Below are 20711 nucleotides of genomic sequence, written 5' to 3'. Positions count from 1 at the left end.
AGGGGAGGAAGGAGGCATGAAAATTAGAGGAGATATGGTAATGGAAGCAGAGATTAATGTAATACAGTCAGGAGCCATGGAAAGCAGTAGTCTCTAGAAGCCGGAAAAGGCAAGGGACAGACTCTCTCAAGGGTCTCCACAAGGAACACAGCTCTCCTGGCACCTCTGCAAAACCTATCTTGGACTTCTGACCTCCAGAACTTTAAGATAATAAATCTGTGTTGTTTTAAGCAACTAAACTTGTAATTTGTCACAGCAGCAGTAGGACACTAATGCACTTATGTATCCCTGGCATTTAGAATTTCTCTAATGTGTAGGTGCTAAATAAAATAATGCTGTTTGAATGAGTGTTATATCTTCATTATTTTAGATTGCATATAGAGATTATTGAAGTTTCACATTTGTATTCTAAATGTTATTGAAAGTAAATAATCCATTCTTTATTTGAAAAATAATAGTTACCTTTATTTTTGTCCAGCAAAAGATTTTTTTGTTATTGTAGTCTGTTTCAGGCAGGCATTTTATAACTGTGTGTGTGCGTGTGTGTGTGTGTGTGTGTGTGTGTGTGTGTGCGCGAGCGTGCAGTGATTTAAAAATTTCAGAATATCCTTCGGCTCAGGTCATGATCTCGCAGTTTGTGAGCTTGAGCCCTGCGTCAGACTCTGTGCTGACAGCTCGGAGCCTGGAGCCTGCTTGGGATTCTGTGTCTCCCTCTGTCTCTGCCCCTCCCCTGCTCATGCTCTGTCTCTAAATAAATAAATATATATATATATATATATATATATATATATATATATATTAAAAATTTCAGAATATCCAGAATGGAAGGGACTTTGAAGGGCATTCAGTAGAATTTCCTGACCTGATGCTTGTATATTTTTCATAATATCCCTAACAAATGACCATCGCAAGTCTATTTTAGCATTTTCAATGATGGGAAACTCACATTAGCTCACATCAAGACCACTTTGGATAGACTTTTCTGACTTTTGTCTGTTTTATTCTGTAGTTACAGAATTAAACCAAGACTAAAATCATTAGTTATAAGCCAACACTGACTTATTTTAACCCATTTATTATATATCTGAAGGCCAAGTCATTGGTTATCTTTACATGTGACATGCCTACTTTTGCATTCCTATTTGTCAGAAAGTCTTTATGCTAGGCCATTAGAAACCATCAAGTATGCCGGGGGGGGGGGGGGGGGGGGGGGGGGGGGGGAGGAGGGGGAGGTAAAAATCAAGAAGTGATTTGCAGATTTGCAGTTAAGTGATAAATGCTTCCATTGCTTCCTTATTGTGCCTCTGAAGAGGCATTTCAGACAGTAATTTTTAGTAGAGAATGGCATTAGCTTAACTTTGGGTTTTTGCTTCTCTCCAAATACTGTCAAATTATCAATATTTATATTTTGTTCATGGTTCAACCGATATAGGACAGTGAATTCAGTGAATCGCAAAGTTCCACAACAGCTGAGCCCTATCAGTGTCTCATGCACTGTACTAGACACCTGAGAAAAAAAGATAAAGTTATGGCCACTGAACTCAAGAGACTACCTCTCATAAACCAGTTGGGAATATAGACATATGAACACAAATATAACAAGAAATGACAGTGCTCTACTGATGGCAGGAATGATGACTTATGAGAGTGAAGCTACACCTGTGATCAGTTCTGACTTGCTCATCCAGACGGAGTGAGTGAGAAGAGGAGGAGGGGAAGGAGGAAGAGGGGGGGGAGGGGAGAGGAGAGGAGAGGAGAGGAGAGGAGAGGAGAGGAGAGGAGAGGAAAGGGAATGAATATAATACATGAGCTCCCAGGTGTAATGGAGCACCACAGTACCTTGAATGTTCCATTGTTCATTATATAAATAGTAATAGTTTAGATGTGGGGCCCTTGATTACATTGTTGCATGGTTAATTTCCTGATAAAAATTTGCTTACAAATGCCACAATTTTCAATTTCTATTAATGTATTAAAAATTCATTCTCTAAGTGACGAGTGAAAAATTGTGCATTAATTTTTCCATGACATCTACACAACCTGCTAAGAGCCCTTTGACCCCAGAATATCAGAGCTTTTGTATATAGCTCTCCAGCCCATCAAAGCTGTTTGCATTAGTCAACTCTGTACCTCTTGTTTTATTTTGTAAGTTCCGAGGGGGAGTCGAGCCTTTTAACGTGTAGAAATAAGGGTTTCTCAGCCACTCAGATTTATTCATGCAGTTGGTGAGGCTGCATTTTCCATCTTTGAGATGGCAACCATGGGCCTATCCAAGGATAGGGTGGTGATTGTCCTGCCATCCTTTTGGAGGAAGCGGTTCCTTGGAGAACTGTAAGCTCCATGAAGGAAGGTGCCACATCTCCCTTGCTCTTTGCTGTGGCTTTAATGCCTACCATTGGAGACCTTCGTTTGCTGACTCAGCCAGCTAAAGAGCTCTTCTTACCTCCCTGTACTTCACGTGTCAGCAATAAAAGAGATAAGGGAACATAGTGTGATTTCTTCCTTTTATGAAGTACCAAAGCATTTGCTCTTTTCTGCAGTCTTCTAGTCGTTTGTCTGCCCGTGTTTCTTGTTCATTCTGCAGTGCAAGTGATGTGCCAGGCGCTGCAAGGGTCTGGGCCTTGCTCTGTCTTCATTCTCTCACCATAACAGAGAATTCTCGAGAGCAGAATTCTTACACACTTCTCTTGCACCATGCTTACATTTATTTTTTTTTCAATAAAAAAAAAATGTAGGTCCACATTAGTTAACATATAGTGTAATATTGTTTTCAGGAATAGAACTTAGTGATTCATCACTTAGTTACAACACCCAGTGCTCATCCCAACAAGTGCCCTCCTTCATACCCATCACCCATTTAGCCCATCCCCCACCCAACACCCCTCCAGAAACCCTCAGTTTGTGGATATTTAAGAGTTTCTTATGGTTTGTCTCCCTCTCTCTTTTTATCTTATTTTTCTTTCCTTTACCCTATGTTCATCTGTTTTGTGTCTTAAATTCCACATATGGGTGAAATCATATGCTACTTATCTTTCTCTGACTTACTTTGCTTAGCATGATATATTCTGACTCCATCCGTGTTGTTGCAAATGGCAAGATTTCATTCATTTTGGTCGGCGACATAAAATTTAACGTTGGTAAATGCTTAGTATGATGTTGGTGCTTGGGAAGCATTTACCCAGGAAATGAATGCTAGCAGCTTTGAGGTAGGGGAGGGCCTGATTCACTGAGAGCAGTAGGGACCAAAGCCTCACTTGCTCGACTTTGGATGGCCGGGAATCTTAAACATATTTTTGCCTTTCTCATTTTTTTAATTTTTTTATTTTATGAATGAGTGTGTTAAAACTTCCCCAAGCTGTGCATCTCTCTCTCCCTGTACAAATAAGACGCAAAGTTGGGGTTGGTTCATGGGAAAGAATCTGCTAATTTCTAGGCTCCAGTACCTCTGAGAGACAGCTACGTCAGGTGGCTAATGTAGAATGTAGATCAAGTTCTTCCCCTCTCTCTGCCCATACCCTTTTCTGTGTTTTATTCATCTCTACATGTCATATCATAGTAATATTTGATGCTGGTCCCAACAAGAAAAGCATTGTTAAGACTGCTTTAAGATCTTTTACTCCCTAGACGGTCTAGGGTCTTAAAATCTTTCCTTTGTGCACTTCCTGTTACCCGTTCTTCACTAACCACTCTGACTGCAAAGCCCCAGAATTCAATGACTGGTTTCTTAATTAGGTTGAGGCCTTTCCCCATGAATGGCTGGAACTGTTGCCATAGCATCACTAGTGATATTTGCATGTACTTATGTAGGTGTGATGTGACCCATGTGAAAAAGACTGCCTTGGTCATATGGAGTGTTTGGTTTCCATCTTTGAGAACAGTAATAAAATCTGTACACAAACGCATAACATATTCAAAAGGATTCAAGTTCCTGCCCAGTCGAGGGGATGCAGTGGTAAGGGAGTGGGCATAGCACAGTCTAGTGAGGGAGACAGACAGTAAACTGGGAACAAATATGTAGACACCAACTCTGATCAGTTATGGAGGAAAACATGAGGATGCCATGTTGGAGAATGGAAGGTCCAGTTTCAGGAAGGTGGTCAGGGAAGACCTTCTGAAGTGACAATTAAGCCGACATTTAGAGATCAAAAAGAATTCAGTTCTGCTGGAAGGGCAGAGAAGGCATTGCAGGCAGAGCAGAAGCAATGTTAAAAAAAAAAAAAAGTCTGTTCTTTGAGGAGGAATTATTTTGGGATGACAATCATTGCGTTGTACATGGCCATCCACACATTGTTCCCGATCGGTGAGATGACTGCCCAGGATCTGGAATGCAGGCCGTGATTGTGAGGCAGGGCTTCTCAGCAAATCCTTTTTATATTTCACACTCATCTTTACGGGGCTTTCATTTCCATTATTGCCACCAGCCACTAGCTGGGGACCCAGGTAAAGAAATTCTGTATGTTTCTTTCCCACTTCCCTTAGCTCAGAGCATGAATGAGTGGGTCATAGTTGCTTCTGGCTAATCAGTAACATTAAAAATCCTTTGTGTTAACTTGTTCTTCCATGGTCTGTGATTGCTAGGAATTTTGCTTCTGGACATTTTAATGACAATTTCAGCTTTACTTCCCCACGTGGAATGAATAATTCAAAGGGTTAGTAATGGGATCGTTTTGGGGTGTGGATTTTAATGAGTGCTTCATATCCTAAAATAATACCACTCAGGTATTTTAGGTTCACACTTTAACATTGTCAGGCACATCACAAAGGGGGAAAATAGGGGTACAGAGCAAAACTGCTCAGCGACCAGGATGGTTTTTTGAAGATAAATATAACCTGCTAGACAATAAAACAAAAATATAAGTTTATAAATTTCAGAGGGTGAAAAGTAGAAAAGATGTGTTACCAAATGACTGAAGGGCTCAAGCTTCAGGAGAGCCAAGTCTTGGGTCATGCTACCCACTGCTAGGTTCTCACTGCCTAGAATGGTGCCTAGCACAGAGCAGGGCCCTGGGACTATTCGTTGAGTGAACAAACAGAGAGACCCTGAGCCAGATACACTTAGCTAGGTAGGAGTACAAAGATGCATTTTATACATACTTTTAAAATACACTTGAATTGTGAATGGTGGATTTGAGTTTTTTATTATTTTCAACAAATGGTGAATTTGTAAGATTGTGACAGAGGAAACTTGAAAGTTTTCATATTCCTAAAAAAATGGTTGGAAGGATCATGGAGATTTATGATTGGTTACATCTCATACATCTTTCCTACGTGTATGTGTGTCCTTGGGCAAGTTACTCAATCTCTCTGTATCTCTGTTTCCTCATTTGTAAAATGGGAATATTAGTAGAACCTACTTGATGGGATTATTGTGAGAATTAAATCAGTTCATGTGTGTAAAGCACTTGAAACAGTACCAAGTATAAAACAAGCCCTGTTGTCACCATCATCATCATCATCATCATCATCAAGGTAACCTGTTTGAGGTGACCTCTCTCAGGAACTCTCATGTGATAACCAGAAATGTAAAATTGATTAAAAACTTTAAAATTTTTTCTGTGATATGTATTTGGATTTTTGTTTGTTTTTCACAATAGCTTTAACATGATATATTTCACATACTATAAAATCCACCCTATTAAAGTGTATGATTCAATGGTTTTTAGTATATTCACAAAGTTGTGTAACCATCACCAGTATCTAATTTTAGAACTATTTTACCACTCCAGAAATAATCTTAGAACATTTTATTTCCTTCCTTCCTTCCTTCCTTCCTTCCTCCCTTCCTTCCTTCCTTCCTCCCTTCCTCCCTCCCTCCCTCCCTCCCTCCCTTTCTCTCTCTCTCTCTCTCTCTCTTTTTGGCTCCATACCCAACATGGGGCTTAAACTCACAACCTTGAGATCAAGAGTCCCATGCTTTACAGACCGAGCCAGCCAGGTGACTGAGAATTTTAGATCATTTTCATCACCCTCATACCCACTACCAGTATCTCCCCCTTCTTCTCTCCTCCTAGCTCCTGGCAACCACTAATCTCAGTCTGTCTTCATACATTTATCTATTCTGAACCATTTCATGTACATGAAATCATACAAAGCATGGCCTTTGTATATAGCTTCTTTAACTTAGCTTAATGTTTTCAAGGCTCATTCACATTGTAGCATATATTAGTACTCCTTTCCTTTTTGGGTAAATAACATTCATTGTATGGTTATACCACATTTTGTTTATCCATTCATTATCACAGCATTTGGATGCATATGAATTGTTTCCATTTTCTGGGCTATTATGAATAATGCCTCCATGACATTCATGAGCAAGTTTCGTTTATCTTCGGTATATACCAAGGAATGGAATTGCTAGGTCTTTTGGTAATTCTTTAACATTTCAAGGAACTACCCAAACTATTTTCCAAAGTGGTTGTACCTTTATACAGTTGCACTAGTGAATATATTGAGGGTTCCAATTTCTCTACATCTTCACTAACATTTCTTAGATTCTGTCTTTTTTGTTTTAGTCATCCTAGTGGGTGTGAAGTGGTATCTCATTGTGGCTTTGGTTTGCATTTATTTCCCTGATGGCTAATGATGTTGAGGATCTTTTTATGAACTTGCCATTTGTGTATCTTTGGAGAAACATCTATTCAGATACTTTGACCATATTTTGAGGTATTTTTCTTTTTATATGTGATTTGTAAGAGTTCATATGTTCTTTATATGTTCATCAACAAGTCTCTTATCAAATATATGATTTGCAAATATTTTCTTCCATTCTGTGGAGTTTTTTTTTTTCAGTTTCTTGATCATATCTTTTGAAGTACAAAAGTGTTTCATTTTGATAAAGTCCAATTTATTTAGTCATTTGTACTTTTAGTGTTGTGTCTAAATAGCCTCTGTCTCTCCAAGGTCAGGAAAATTTATTTGTATGTTTTCTTCTCAGAGTTTTATAGTTTTAGTTCTTATATTTAAGTCTATGATCCATATTGAGGTAATTTTGTATATGGTGTGAGGTAAGGGTCCAAATCCATTCTTTTGAACTTAGACATCTACTTTTTCCAGCATCATTTGTGAAAAGCACTATTCTTTCCCCATTAAATTGTCTTGGCAACCTTGTTAAAAAAAAAAAACAATTGAATATAGGTGGAAGGACTATTTCTGGACTCTCAGTTCTATTCCGTTGATCTATATGTTTGTCTTTATGCCCACTGCCATATAGATCTATTCCGTTGATCTATATGTTTGTCTTTATGACTACTGTAGTTTTGTAGTAAATTTTTAAATTGGGAAGTGTGAGTCCTCTAACTTTATTCTTCAATATTATTTTGGCTATTCTGGGTTCCTTGCATTCCTTATGAATTTTAGATCAGCTTGTCAATTTCTGCAAACCAGGCAGCTAAGATTTTGATAGGAATTGTATTGAATCTGTACATGTCAATTTGGGGAGTATTGCCATCTTAACAGTATTAAGTGTTCTGGTTGGTCTATGAACATGTCACAGGTGTGGATGCCTTTCCATTTATTTATATCCTTAATTTCTTTCGGTGATGTTTGCAGTTTTCAATGTATCAGTCTTACACTTCTTTTATTAAATTTATCCAAAGTATTTTATTCTTTTTGGTGCTATTGTAAATGGAGCTTTTTTTTTTTTAATTTTATTTTCAGGTTGTTCATTACCAATTGTTTGGAGGGTTTTTATGTTTTTTGTTTTGCTGTGGTAAAATATACACAACATAAAATTTACCCTTTTAACCATTTTTAAGTGCACAGTTTACTGGCAATAAGTATTCACAGTGTTGTGTGATCATCACCACTATCTATTTTGAGAACTTTTTCACCATTCCAAATAGAAACTCTGGACCCTTCAAACAATAACTCCACCCTCCCCGTCCCTCGTGCCCATAGTAACCTTTACTATTTTTCTATGAATTTGCCTATTTTACATACCTCATATTAGTAGACTCATACACTATTTTCCTTTGTGTTTGGCTTATTTCACTTAGCATAGTATTTTCAGGGTTCATCCTGTTGTAGCATGTATCAGAATTCCAGTCATTTTTGTGGCTAAATAATGTTCTATTGTATGTGTATACCACATTTTGTTTATATGTTTACCTGCTAATGGATACTCCTGTTGTTTCCACCTTTCGGCTATTGTGAATAAAGCTGCTATGAACAATGGTGTAAAAGTATCTAAGTCTCTGCTCTCAGTTCTTTTGGATTTATCCTTAGGAGTGGAATTGTTAGATCATATGGTAATTCTATGTTTAACTTTTTGTGGAACAGCCAAACTGTTTCCTACGGCAGCTGCACCATTTTATATTCCCACCAGCAATTGCATGAGCGTTCTGATTTCTCCACATCCTCACCAATACTTGTTATTTTCGATTTTTGTAAAAATAATAGTCATCTTGATATGGTATTTGTTTTTAATTAAGAATTGGACTGCATCTAACAGTCTTTTTAGTGGTAGAATGCCTCACCTTTCAGACAGATACATACAAAGTGTATTTCATTAAAATACCAAGGGAAATAGTAAATTTTCTCTATTCGTTGTTAGCTTTATTTTCTCCCTGCAATAGTAATTTCTATAATACTGTAATTGAGGGTAAATAATTAAATGAAAGCTGGGTATTTAGAAGAGGAATATTGAAAACTCCTTTTAAGGCTTGGAAAATATAACTCTTCCTATCTTTTCTATGATGTCAAAGACAACAGATACCACTGTTAGAACCTTAGCAGACAAAGGTGAAGAGATCAACAGTTATTTCTTGAACCCTTCTTTATTGTCATCGGAATGTTCACCAACAACCTCGAAAAAGAAAACAGAAGACACGAGTGACTTCCCTTCTGAGAGCCAGAGAAGCATACCACTCGCCGTGACTGATGCTTTAGAGCACATCATGGAACAACTCAGTGTTTTGACACAGGTGGGTTAGCATGCTTTACGTGTACTTCAAGGTGAGTTAAAATAATCCTGGTTGCGGTAGTTTGCAGAACTTGCAGAGCAGGGGGAAATTCTTTTTTCTCAGAAAGGCAAGCTCAGGGTGGCCATTGATATAGCAAGGCATGCTCTGCTGGGCTGCTCTAGTAAGATGTTACAGAGGGCACGCATGTGTGTGCCCGTGCATGTGCGCGTGCACGCGCATACACACACATGCTCGCGCGCGCGCCGCACGCACACACACACACACACACACACACACCTGCCACGGCACTTTATCTGGCTTCTGGGGGCCAGAGGGCACGGTGGAGACTATAAAGAATGGCACTGGTACTCCCTGCAGTACATGTATTTGATTCTGCTCAGTAACATTTTACTTTAAGATTTTTGATGTAGTATGTTCAGATTAGGACATTATCAAAGAAATATTTTGGGCTATTGAAAAAATGGTGAACAGTTTTTGGTTAGAATGAAATTTTGACAGTTTATAGTTCTTCCCCTAGAGTTCTTCCCTTCCCCTTTAGAGGCAAGGGGCAGATATTCTCACTGTCCAGGATGTAACTTTCCTCATTTCAAAGGTTTTTACATTGATGTTGTGTTCTTCTGGAGGTGATAGTTTTTATAGTTTTTGCATTCTTGTTTTAGAATTTTAACTTGTCCGTTGATGCCATTTTACATTTGCAAAGAAGGTATACTATGGATCTTTATGTACCAAAGGTCTTCCAACTCTCAGTCAGGAGATAATAGATGTCATTTAAGAGAAGTTGTGTGTTGAAATGGATACATCAAAGGTTTCTCCTCCAGCTCTGCTGATTGTTTCCTTTGAAGAAGTCTTATTGTTCCTGCAATACGGAGAATGAGCAGACCTTGTTATAAGTTATACAGAAAGAGAGGCTATAATGTGAACTGGAGAGATGTCGATTACTTTTCCATAATACATATTTCATGTTGGAATAGCTCTTGCATAGAAATCATCTCATTCTGTTCTCATCACTGCTGTACGTTATAATCACGTGGACAGTTCTAAAGCATACAGATGGCCAATTCTCATCTCCACAGAATCCATTGCCATTGGTCTGGGGTAAGGCCCTGACATTTGTCTCTTTGCCCAATATGATTATGTTTTACAGCCAGGGTTTAGAACCACTAATTAAATGAATACTAAAAACCAGGGATAACATCTCAGGGCCTTTAGAGGCAAGGGGCATATATGTGGATTTGGGGCCCTGTCAGAATGTGGGAAAGAGCCAGGTGAGAACTTGGAGTCATCATACGATTTGTTCAATGAAACTCATATTAAAATCACCAATTTTCATTTTGCAATATTGTGCTGGAGGTGACTTTCTCTGCGTTTATCAGACATTTCTTTCCTTTAAAGGCAGTTTCCCTTTCAGATTTAGTTTGGGTTGGCTTATTTCCCATATTGCCCCAACTTCTTCACCTATACTGTTGCATTTGATGTTAGGTTGTTCTTAGAGACTCTTCCAAATGAGTCTGTCCACTCTCTATTCTTTTAGCCTCATGATCCATCCCTCCCAATTCAAGGCTAAATGAATCACTTTAAGCTTTATTGACTGTTCCTTTTAATTTTGAAAGGCTGGCTTTCTTTTTACAATTAAAAAGGTTAAGAGCAAGCCCAGCACACTTGCAAAATAGAAACACTGAATCTGTGGGCACGTAGCGAGTAAAATAAACATGTTCTGATGCACTTTAATTACAGATGACTGAACATCTAACTCAGTGTTTATAACCTATCTGTACTGAACTGTAATTAGAAGTAAATTAAAATAAAATTACATTTTATATGGTAGATGAATGGAGTTAACCGGTGTTCAGGGTATTGATAATATACATATAAATCCCTTCAGTGGGATTGGAATAATGTGTATAAAATATATGGCAAAATGCTTGGCCCATATACGTACTCAAGAAATGGTAAAAAATATAATCAGCATCATTTTTTAATTACTCATAATGTATAGTATGAAATATAAAAGTAAAAGCTGGTAAATAATGGTATTTTAAAAATTGTTTACCTTCAGAGTGTGGTAGGGAATCAATTCATTATCTTGAAACTTACTGACTAAAATAACCAAGCATTTATTTTGCCTTTCTTATATGAACTCTAGTACTGGATAGCCACGTAGTAGATGAGGAAAGTGTCTCTTATTAATGAATTATCCCAACTAATACTTTTTTAAAGGATGAGATTAGAATATCATCATTTACAATCCTCAAGAATGAATAGATTTATGCATTGAGCAGTTCCCAACATCACGAGAAAAGAAATGATCAAACCTTATTAACATGGCTTCTAACAAAATAGACCACTACCTGTAGTCTTATCTATAGATCTCAGTAGATCTGTAGTCTTACAGACCTAATATGAGTCTCCTCAAGCCTTTGAATCCAGCTGCCAATTTGTAGAGCATACAGAGAACCAAACGGACCAGACTGTACCCTCAGCGTGCTCTTTTTCACCTTCAGACTGGTGGCAGTGCTACAGGCAAACTCTACTTGAAATGGCCTGAGTCTGTCAACAAACAAATTATAAAGAAAAAAAAAGGGAAGGGGATGAGAAGCTGTAGATTAAAAGGAACTTTAGGAGCGCCTGGGTGGCGCAGTCGGTTGGGCATCCGACTTCAGCCAGGTCACGATCTCACGGTCCGTGAGTTCGAGCCCCGCGTCAGGCTCTGGGCTGATGGCTCGGAGCCTGGAGCCTGTTTCCGATTCTGTGTCTCCCTCTCTCTTTGCCCCTCCCCCATTCATGCTCTGTCTCTCCCTGTCCCCAAAAAAAAAGAACTTTAAATGACATGTCAAACTTTGCAAATGGGTGAGACAGAATTATAGTGTCTAGGGATGTACACCTGAAAGATAAAACCATAAAGAGACACAAGAAAGTAATTTGGTCAGGAAAGTGGCTACTATTAGGGGAGGACAGAAGTGGGGACTTTGCGAGGCACCCGGGAGTAACTCTGGGGCGGCTGGCAGCGTTCCAGTTCTTGACCTGGGTGCTGGTTATGAGGGTACTTTTCTCATGAGAATTCACTAAGGGACATGTGTTTTGTGCAACTTCCTGAATCCATTTATTTTAGAATAAAAAGTTTAAAAGAAATAGAAAAGATTAAAGATGAAGTAGTCAATATCACAAAAAATTGGATTTGCCACATTTAAAAGTAGCCGTGTGTGTGTGTGTGTGTGTGTGTGTGTGTTTAGTCAGAAGCTCATTTATTAGCCAAAGGAGTTAGAATAGCTAAGATTCACCAAGCCCTGGGTGCCAGGCACCAGCATAAGCATTTTACATGCATTATTTCATCCAGTCTTCCTAACAACCCTGTGAGGTGCTGTTACCATTTTCAGGCTGTGAGAACTGATGCCAGTCATTACAGTATTTTCAAAGTAAACTAGGTTTCCAGCTCCCTGGGGTGGTATAGTCCATCATGGATTGATCGTGCCAGAATGGCAGTGATGACATTTAAGGAGCCCGTGGGCTGGGCGGGTGGCGCTCCGCCCCCACTCCCCACACTGCCGTGTAGCATGAAAGCCCACTTAGAACGGTTCGTGTGGCCTCTTCCCTGGCATCCGTGCCTTAGGAGGCCAGACAAGAATGGTCTACAGAGTCCTCATCTTTTTTCTCACCAAAGGCGTCAGATTTTATCTTTTCCTCAAATTGCTTGCTAGTGCTTTTTGCCCCATGGTAGAGCCCAGAAGCTGAACAAGCCCTGGGGCTAATTTTGAGCCCCTTCCTGGCAAAAGGGTGGACATTCCAGTTCCTAAAAGGATCCCCTATGCAGAGATTACCATCACCGTCCTCACCATCAGGTCACCAGGCATTGATTATTTTGTCCTCCTTTTACAGACTGTTTCAATCTTGGAGCAGCGACTGACTTTGACAGAGGATAAGCTGAAAGACTGCCTTGAAAATCAGCACAGGCTTTTCAATGCTATCCAGCAGAAAAGTTAAATAGAAAAGTATGAGCAGAGGCATGATAAACGAACACATGTACATAGGCTCGGGAAGGTAGTACGAGACGCTCCCTTCATGCAACACAACCATGTGCTGATTATAATGATCATGGCATCTCTTAAAAGGGTGAGCAACAGAACCAAAGGCAGAAAAGGCACAATTAACGACCAATTTAAACACACAAATCAATGTCAAGGACTAATTCAAATCATTACTGATTATAATTGCAGTAATAAAGTGGTAAGTATTCAAGTGGCTCTATATTTTCCCCCATATTATTTTAAATGCCAGTTTTCATTTATAGTCCAAATCCTGCCAGGAAAGTAAATCAAATCTTTGAGTTTCATTGTTAAATCATTGCAGTTAATCACGTTCAGGCAATTCCTTAAAGCAATGGATGTGTTTCTTTAGTGAACAACACCGTTGGGGTGAAGTAATACAGTTACCTCTAAAACAGCATCCTGTATGCAGACAATGAGTTAGTGCTCTGACTCATATTTCTTTTAGCTCAAAAACATTTATTCTTTCTTAACAGTGCCCTGAAATGCTGATCTTACAAAATTCCCAAAGTGTAGAATTTCCACAGCAAGAACACGCTTATTTTAATTAGCAACAGCACATACGTGGCACAGGGCGGTGGGTTGTTACTTAACTTGTGTTGTACATGGCTTATCCTTTGCTCAACCTGAAAGAAAATGAAGAGCTAAAAATGCGAGAAGCTCACGCGTCTTTCCTCTCGTAGATGAGCGCACTGAATGATTTGGGTTGTGTCCAGACCTAAGCCCTGGTTTACAAAGCCGGCATTAAGAGTGGTTTCAGTAAGCTCTGGAGCTTGAAAGATGCAACGGTGATATTTACAAATACACACACATGTACATTCACATGCTTCAGAAATGTTGCTGAGGGTGATTTTGGCAGCTGAGTAATAAGTCCGTATAATATTCACATCATTGTCTTCCTATTTTTTTTTTAAATGAATGTGATTTAAAACAAAATGAAATTGAGCCTGGCCTTCTAAAAAATGCTTAGGGTGATTTGGTTACAAATTAAGAATTTTGTTTTATCTAAAACAAGGGATTAAATTGAAGAAAAACAGATTAATATTAGCTTGTTTTTCTGTTAACCTAAATCAAGAACAAAGAAGGTGGGAGAGGGCAGTCACATTTATGCTGTCTGTAGGTAACATGGGGAAAATGTTTTGAAAAAGAAGCAAAAGTCAAATCCTATTTATGTACGAGTCTGTATTTATAAATTTTTCCCAAATAATTTCAATCATATCTATAAGGTGGTTTTTAAAAAAATCATCTCATTCTGTGTTTTAAGTGCCTTTTTGTATTGTACTAAGTGTGAACTTGTAGACATTTTCAAGAGTTTATAAAGACTAAGTGGTATTGTATTTTTATAACCTTGTACAAAAGACCAAGAAATGAAATGTCATAATGTTTTTTGTTTATAATTTCTTAAGCCTCAACCAATAAAGACACTTTACCTTAAAAAAAAAAAAAGTTGTTCCTTTCTTTCTAAATGATTAAACCTTGAAATACTAAACTTCTTATCCAGCTCAGGCACCTTTAACTGTGTATAACAATCTCCTGGAGCATCTGTCCAAGTGTCCGGGGCCCTGTCCCCTGAGTGTACGCCTCACCAGGTTGGTTGGGACCCAACCGTCTGCATCTTGAAGAAGCTCACAGGTGGTGTAGATGCTGGCTGGCCTAAGGCCCACGCTGTAGAAACCGGTGGTGAAGCTATAGCCACTTCTCACGACACCCACGTATTTTTACAGCCATCACAGACCTTTGTAAGGGATCTAAAAACAGTGATGATATAAATTAACATGCCTCGAAACTGGGGCATCTGGGTGGCTCAGTCGGTTGGGCGTCCGACTTCAGCTTGGGTCATGATCTCACAGTTTGTGAGTTCGAGCCCCGCGTCAGGCTCGGTGCTGACAGCTCAGAGCCTGGAGCCCACTTCGGATTCTGTGTCTCCTTCTCTCTCTGCCTCTCCCTGACTTGTCCTCTGTCTCTGTCTCTTAAAAATAAATAAATGTTTAAAAAAACATTTTTAGTGCCTTGAAACCTGTTCAAGAGAGTCACTTATGATCTCTTCCCTCTTTTTCTAGCTTCTAATTGGTCTTCATCCGATTTCCAGCCTCTCATCTGTCCTAACCTGTGTATTCAACTGCCTCATCAACACCTCCACTTGGAAGACTAGTAGGCCTTTCTGAATATGTCCGAAACCAAACTCTGCTCCCCCAGCCACCAGCCAGCTCCTCCCCTAGTCTACCCATCTCTCCTGGCAGGTGCTCAGCCCAAAGACCTTAGAGTTAGGCTTGCCTCCTTTCTCTCACACCTCACATTCCATTCCTTCAGCAGATTTCGTCTCCATCACCTGCCAGGGCCCAAGCCACCGTTGCCCCTTACCTGGACAACTACACGTGCCTCCTGGCCGGCCTGCCTGCTGCCCTCCTCGCATAGTAGGCCAGAGCGGTCACTGAAAAGTGAGTTTAAATGTGTGGCTCTTCTGCTCAAAACCTTTCAGGGCTTCCCATCCTACTCGGAGCCAAAGCTCAAGCCTTGACAGTAGTGATGTGACCCCTATCCCCTCCTCGTGGACCTGCTCTCCCTTCTGCCTTGGATCTCCCTTACTCACTGCCCTCTGGCGTAGCGGCCTCTTTGCCTGCCTTTGAAGAAGTAAAACAGCTCCCACCTGAGCGCATTTGTACTTGACATTCTCTCTGCCTGGAACACTGTCCCCTCATAACACTCCAGCCCCGCTCACAGCCTGCCTTTTCAGAGGTGCCCTCCCTGAGCACCCAGTGTGAAATCATTCACTTCCACTCATTCCCTGCGTGTCTCCGGTCCAACGTAGACAGCAATACAGGTGCGATTCTGCCTCTTCCACGGTGGCTCTACGTTCTCAAAAATCAAGCGCTATCTTCAGATGCCCCACCGAGCACATCGCCTCATGCACAGGAACTCGGCAAATACTTGTTGAGTAAATGAGAACTTTCATTGATTCGAGTGGTTTTAAAATGTTTGTTGTTCAATCCACTTCCAGCCAAAAGCAGTAAAAACCAGATCGAGGGGATTGGAAGAAATAGCATAGGTAGCAATTTAGATGCTTGATGTTTGGGGCAGAGGGGGCATTGCTCTGACTTGCTGTTTGTTGCATAGCTTAACAGTGACATGCTAGGTCCTAGCTGTGTGACCTTTAGGAAAGGTACTCACAAAGCTGCGTTTCCTTACCTATAAAAGGTGACAATAACAACTGAATTATGTTTGTGAGATGATTAGCACAGTAGCTATCACAGAGTGAAGTGCTCAATACACGGTGGGTATTATTGCTATTTATTAATCATTTTGTTTCCCCGGACTGCATTTTCAAATACTATTTCAACTGTAACTGTGGCAAGGATACAGGTATGTCGTGGTAATGAATGGAAGTGTGATATTTAATCCAAAATTAAGGTATTAAAAGTACAACAAAAAGAATAACTGCGTAAAAGAAATTAGCCTTCCGCACACAGAAAACCTCAAGGTTCAGGCCAAAAGCTAGCCTCTGAGCAACTTCAGAGGAATTCAGCCTGAGAATACAAATGCCATAATTACCCTCAATAAAGGCAGGGCAAAAATGGGAAGTGGGAGAAGGGCCTGGAATGTGAACCAGTAAGTGCCAGTAAGACCAAGACTTACCCGGAACTCATATTATCCTTGGCCTCTGACATTTGGAGAACAAGTATTATTTGCTTTCTGCCTTTTCTTGAAAGACAAAGCAGTCCAGATCGTCACTTAACATTTCATTCCCCTGAGGAGCAAACTTGGAGTCTGTTGTTCCCAAGATAAATCCTGTGCATCTAAGAGGATTCAAAGATGAACCCTCTATCCCTGGGTGGAAATATTTGGGTGCCGAAATGATTCCCCTACTTGGAGGTTGTTGGTGAATAATCATGTTCAACTCATGAGCAAACTTGATGGTAAGCATAGATGGGTCTCGAACAGGTATTTAAGTGGAATTGTGTCTTTAAGACGTTGTATGCTTCATATTCCACTATGTTTTTGCCATGTGAAGTCACGAGGTTTTAGACTCCATGCACCAGGGGATTTATGAATGTACGCTGAATCTAGGAACACAGTGTAATTGCCAGTTTGCCCTGCATAAGCCTCAAATGTGACTCAGTCAGGTAACACAATGGCAGCTTGGGCTTACTAGGAAAATAGGGCGGTGGCTTGCCAAGAGGCGGAGGTTAATGGGGGTGGAGAGGGTGTGCACAAGTATTTTTCTTTGCAAAGTACAAAAGTTGCATTTTCTTCCCAGTCAACTTTCAAACATGTTCCTAGTAAAAATAAAGTCTCCGATTTGCGATTCTTCTCATAATAAAGTAGATTTCACAACAAAAGCAGTAAGGGAAATAGCCCAATTATGTAAAATTTCTAAATTTATAAAGCAAACAGTACATGGAGGGAAAAAATTGACAGAAATGCAACACAAATGAGAATATCAACTGTTCAGAAGTAGAATTTTATTTTTTCCCCCATTTTTTAATGTTTATTTACTTTTGAGAGAGAGACAGAGGTGTGAGCAGGGGAGGGGCAGAGAGAGGGAGAGACAGAATCCGAAGCAGGCTCCAGGCTCTGAGCTATCAGCCCAAGACTGACGTGGGGCTGGAACTCACAGACAGCAAGATCATGACCTGAGCTGAAGTCAGATACTTAACTGAGCGACCCAGGCGCCCCATAGATGTAGAATTTTATTAGTGTTATCATAGTGTTACACAAAACTAATAAGGCAGCCTTAACATACACACAAAGAACTACATGGAAATGTAAGAAAATTTTCTTTTTTGTCTAAGTGTATTTTTAAACAAAATTTGACCATGTTCTGGGCTACGTGATATCAGATAAGTTACAACGCTATATTCCCTATGTCCAGAGAGTAAATCATACAATTAGGAATAACAAAATAAAGTGTTCGATCACACAGAAAATATGAAAGAGAAAACTTAAACTCCACAAAATAATATTTGGGCCAGTGAAGAAGCCCCAACATGTAGAGGAGAGTATTTTTAAATGCAAATAGAAATGAATCTGTCAAATTAGGTGGGATACCACCGAAATGATGAAGGTGTACCATGTATCTTCCTAAAAATGTAAGGAGTGATCATAATAAAGTGAAAGGAAAACAAAACAAAGTTCAAATAAAAAATGTGAAAAATAGTTGGCCCTTTGAAAATTTTAAAGTTAGTCATTAAAGGAGGAAGAAACTTGTTTTACTTTAAAAGTAATCCAGTAAAAACATGGCTAGCTCAGAATTTGTTCATTCGGGTTATGATCGAACATTTAAAAAAAAATTAATGTTTATTTATTTTTGAGAGAGAGAGAGCATGAGCAGGGGAGGGGCAGAGACAGAGGGAGACACAGAATCGGAAGCAGGCTCCAGGCTCTGAGCTGTCAGCACAGAGCCCGACGCGGGGCTCGAACTCATGAGCTGTGAGATCATGACCTCAGCCAAAGTCAGCCGCCCAGCAGACTGAGCCACCCAGGCGCCCCTTGATTGAACATGTTTAAAGTAAATGTCAGCCACCAGTCAGTGCGAAAAAATCGGAGAAACAAATGTGATAGATGTAATTTATGTAATTGTGTATTTCAGTTTTTTCATGGCTCTCGAGTAGCAGTACGTATGCACTTTTTATCTGGCCTTGTGTTGACAGGTGATGGGTAGATCGGGCGTTAGTGTAGATGCTCTGACACAGATCGTTTCCTTGACTGTCACACCCTCATCCTTCTGAAGGCTTCCGGTTTGGAATCAAAAGTGGGACCAGGACAAACTTGGAGGGCAGCACACTAGCCTTCTGTGAGCAGGAAACTCTTCTCTTTCTCACGTTCTTGGCACAAATGGATCGTAAAGAAAATTCATCAGCTGCCTTGTTCTACCTCTGTTCCGTTCAGTGGCTCATAAACCATGACCTGGCAGGAATGGGAATGGCATTTACTGATTTTTAAATATCTGTTACAAAATGACTTTGTAAAATACAAAAGGAGGGGGGAGAGGCAGCATGTCGGGACTGTGGGATGGGACTCCTCTGTGTTTGCCCCAGATCTTCCTGTGCCCCCGAGAAAGGAGAGTGAGAAATTCGATGGGGCGGGGGCTGTGGACCCCTGCTGGGGAGAGAGGGAGGAGGCCCAAGACTGGGGCAAAGGGCTTCTTGCTCCCTGGACTTGAGGATACCTTTGCATCTCCTAATTCTAGTGAAACACTATCGACACCTCAGGTTGTTTCCTCCGCTTAATCCCCAAAGGAAATCCCTTTGCTTTTCAGAGATAAAAAGTTAGTAGAACAAAGAGAAAGTCGGCCAAGAGCCTGGGCCTTCTGCTATCGAATTTCACTGAAGCCTTTCCAAGCCCCAAGGATAGACCCCGAGGGCTATGCTGTTTATTCCTACACCTGGATTGAATATCAAGGTCTGTGAGAAGATGAATCATTTAGAAACCCGATGTTCTTGGAGGGGGCTGTTGCTTTTTTAGAACTCACTTAATAACAACCATGTCACACGCAAAAATCACATAAAAAGTTCAAAGTTGTCCGGGCGCCTGGGTGGCTCAGTCGGTTAAGCATCTGACTCTTGGTTTCGGCTCAGGTCATGATGTCACAGTTTGTGGGTTCGAGCCCCACATCCAGCTGTGTGCTGACAGTGCAGAGCCTGCTTGGGATTCTCTCTCTCTCTCTCTCTCTCTCTCTCTCTCTCTCCATCTCTTTCTGCCCCTCCCCTGCTTGCATGCTATGTCTCTTTCTCTCAAAATAAAAAAAAAGAAAGAAAAAGTTCAAAGTTGTCAAATCCTCCTTTGGCATTGCTCTCAGCGAGTGGAGAGTCAGAACTGCCCGGTGCGGGCACTCCCCGCCACTGTGATGCTGATCATTCTTTCTCTAATAAGGAGGGACGGAAGACCCCACATTAGGGGCCAGAAGAGAATAAGCCACTTGAGACAGCAGTTCCTACTCAAGGGAACACCTGTCTGAGACTTTCATCACTTTCCTTTCCATTTTCTCCATGAACTTCATGATTAAGGCAAAAGACACAGGACTTGATTTGGAACCAGATGAGATCATGAAAAATACATATGAAAGGAGTTGTGTCCAAGGAGGGTCCAAAACAGTACACATTCAAGAGAGCACTTGGAAGTTCAGCTCATACCCAGGGGGATTTTGGAATAAGCAACAGGAAGTAATTATACTGCAAATGTAAAAAACCGGAGATGATAAAATCCTATTAAAATTTTTTTAAAATGTTTTATTTATTTTTGAGAAAGAGAGCATAAGCGGGGAAGGAGCAGAGAGAGAGGGGGACAGAGGATCCGATGCAGGCCCTGCGCTGACAGGCTGAGAGAGCAGTGAGCCTGATGCAACGTCATGAATTGTGAGATCATGACCTGAGCTGAAGAAGGACCATCAAACGACTGGGCCACCCAGACACCCCGATAAAATCCTATTTTTTTCACCGTTCTTATAAGCATTCGGTGTTTTAGACTCATAACCCAGTTGCTGTATAGCCAGAATGTCTTACAAGCAGGTCCTCGCAACTCCCCTCTGTATGTCCTTTTACCTGGTGTCGATCAAGTCGGCAGCTGGTCCAGCTGGGGTTGCCACCCAGCACTCGGCAGACACGTTTTGGTCCAGCTCTGCAGTATTTCCGAGTAGGTACCGAGACTTAACAGCGAAACCATTTCGGGGACGCCTGGGTGGCTCAGTCGGTTGAGCGTCTGACTTCAGCTCAGGTCATGATCTCGCGGTTTGTGAGCTCGAGCCCCATGTCAA

The 20711-nt window shown here is 40.5% G+C and overlaps 1 protein-coding gene across 2 annotated transcripts in view; it reads left to right on the top strand.

The window, feature by feature from the left end:
- The window catches only part of POC1B (POC1 centriolar protein B), a 96238-nt gene extending 83075 nt beyond the window's left edge, over nucleotides 1–13163 (top strand). For both annotated transcript variants that reach the window (XM_043562016.1, XM_043562017.1), the window contains 2 exons: nucleotides 8703–8921; nucleotides 12795–13163. In XM_043562016.1, coding sequence (XP_043417951.1) covers nucleotides 8703–8921; nucleotides 12795–12899 — 324 coding nt within the window. In that variant the 3' untranslated portion in view covers nucleotides 12900–13163. The remainder of the gene's footprint in view (nucleotides 1–8702; nucleotides 8922–12794) is intronic.
- The last annotated feature ends 7548 nt before the right edge of the window (nucleotides 13164–20711 follow it).

Source organism: Prionailurus bengalensis, chromosome B4 (genome assembly GCF_016509475.1).
Source record: "Prionailurus bengalensis isolate Pbe53 chromosome B4, Fcat_Pben_1.1_paternal_pri, whole genome shotgun sequence".
Classification (NCBI taxonomy): Eukaryota; Metazoa; Chordata; class Mammalia; order Carnivora; family Felidae; genus Prionailurus; species Prionailurus bengalensis.
This window is presented reverse-complemented; position numbering and strand designations above follow the sequence as displayed.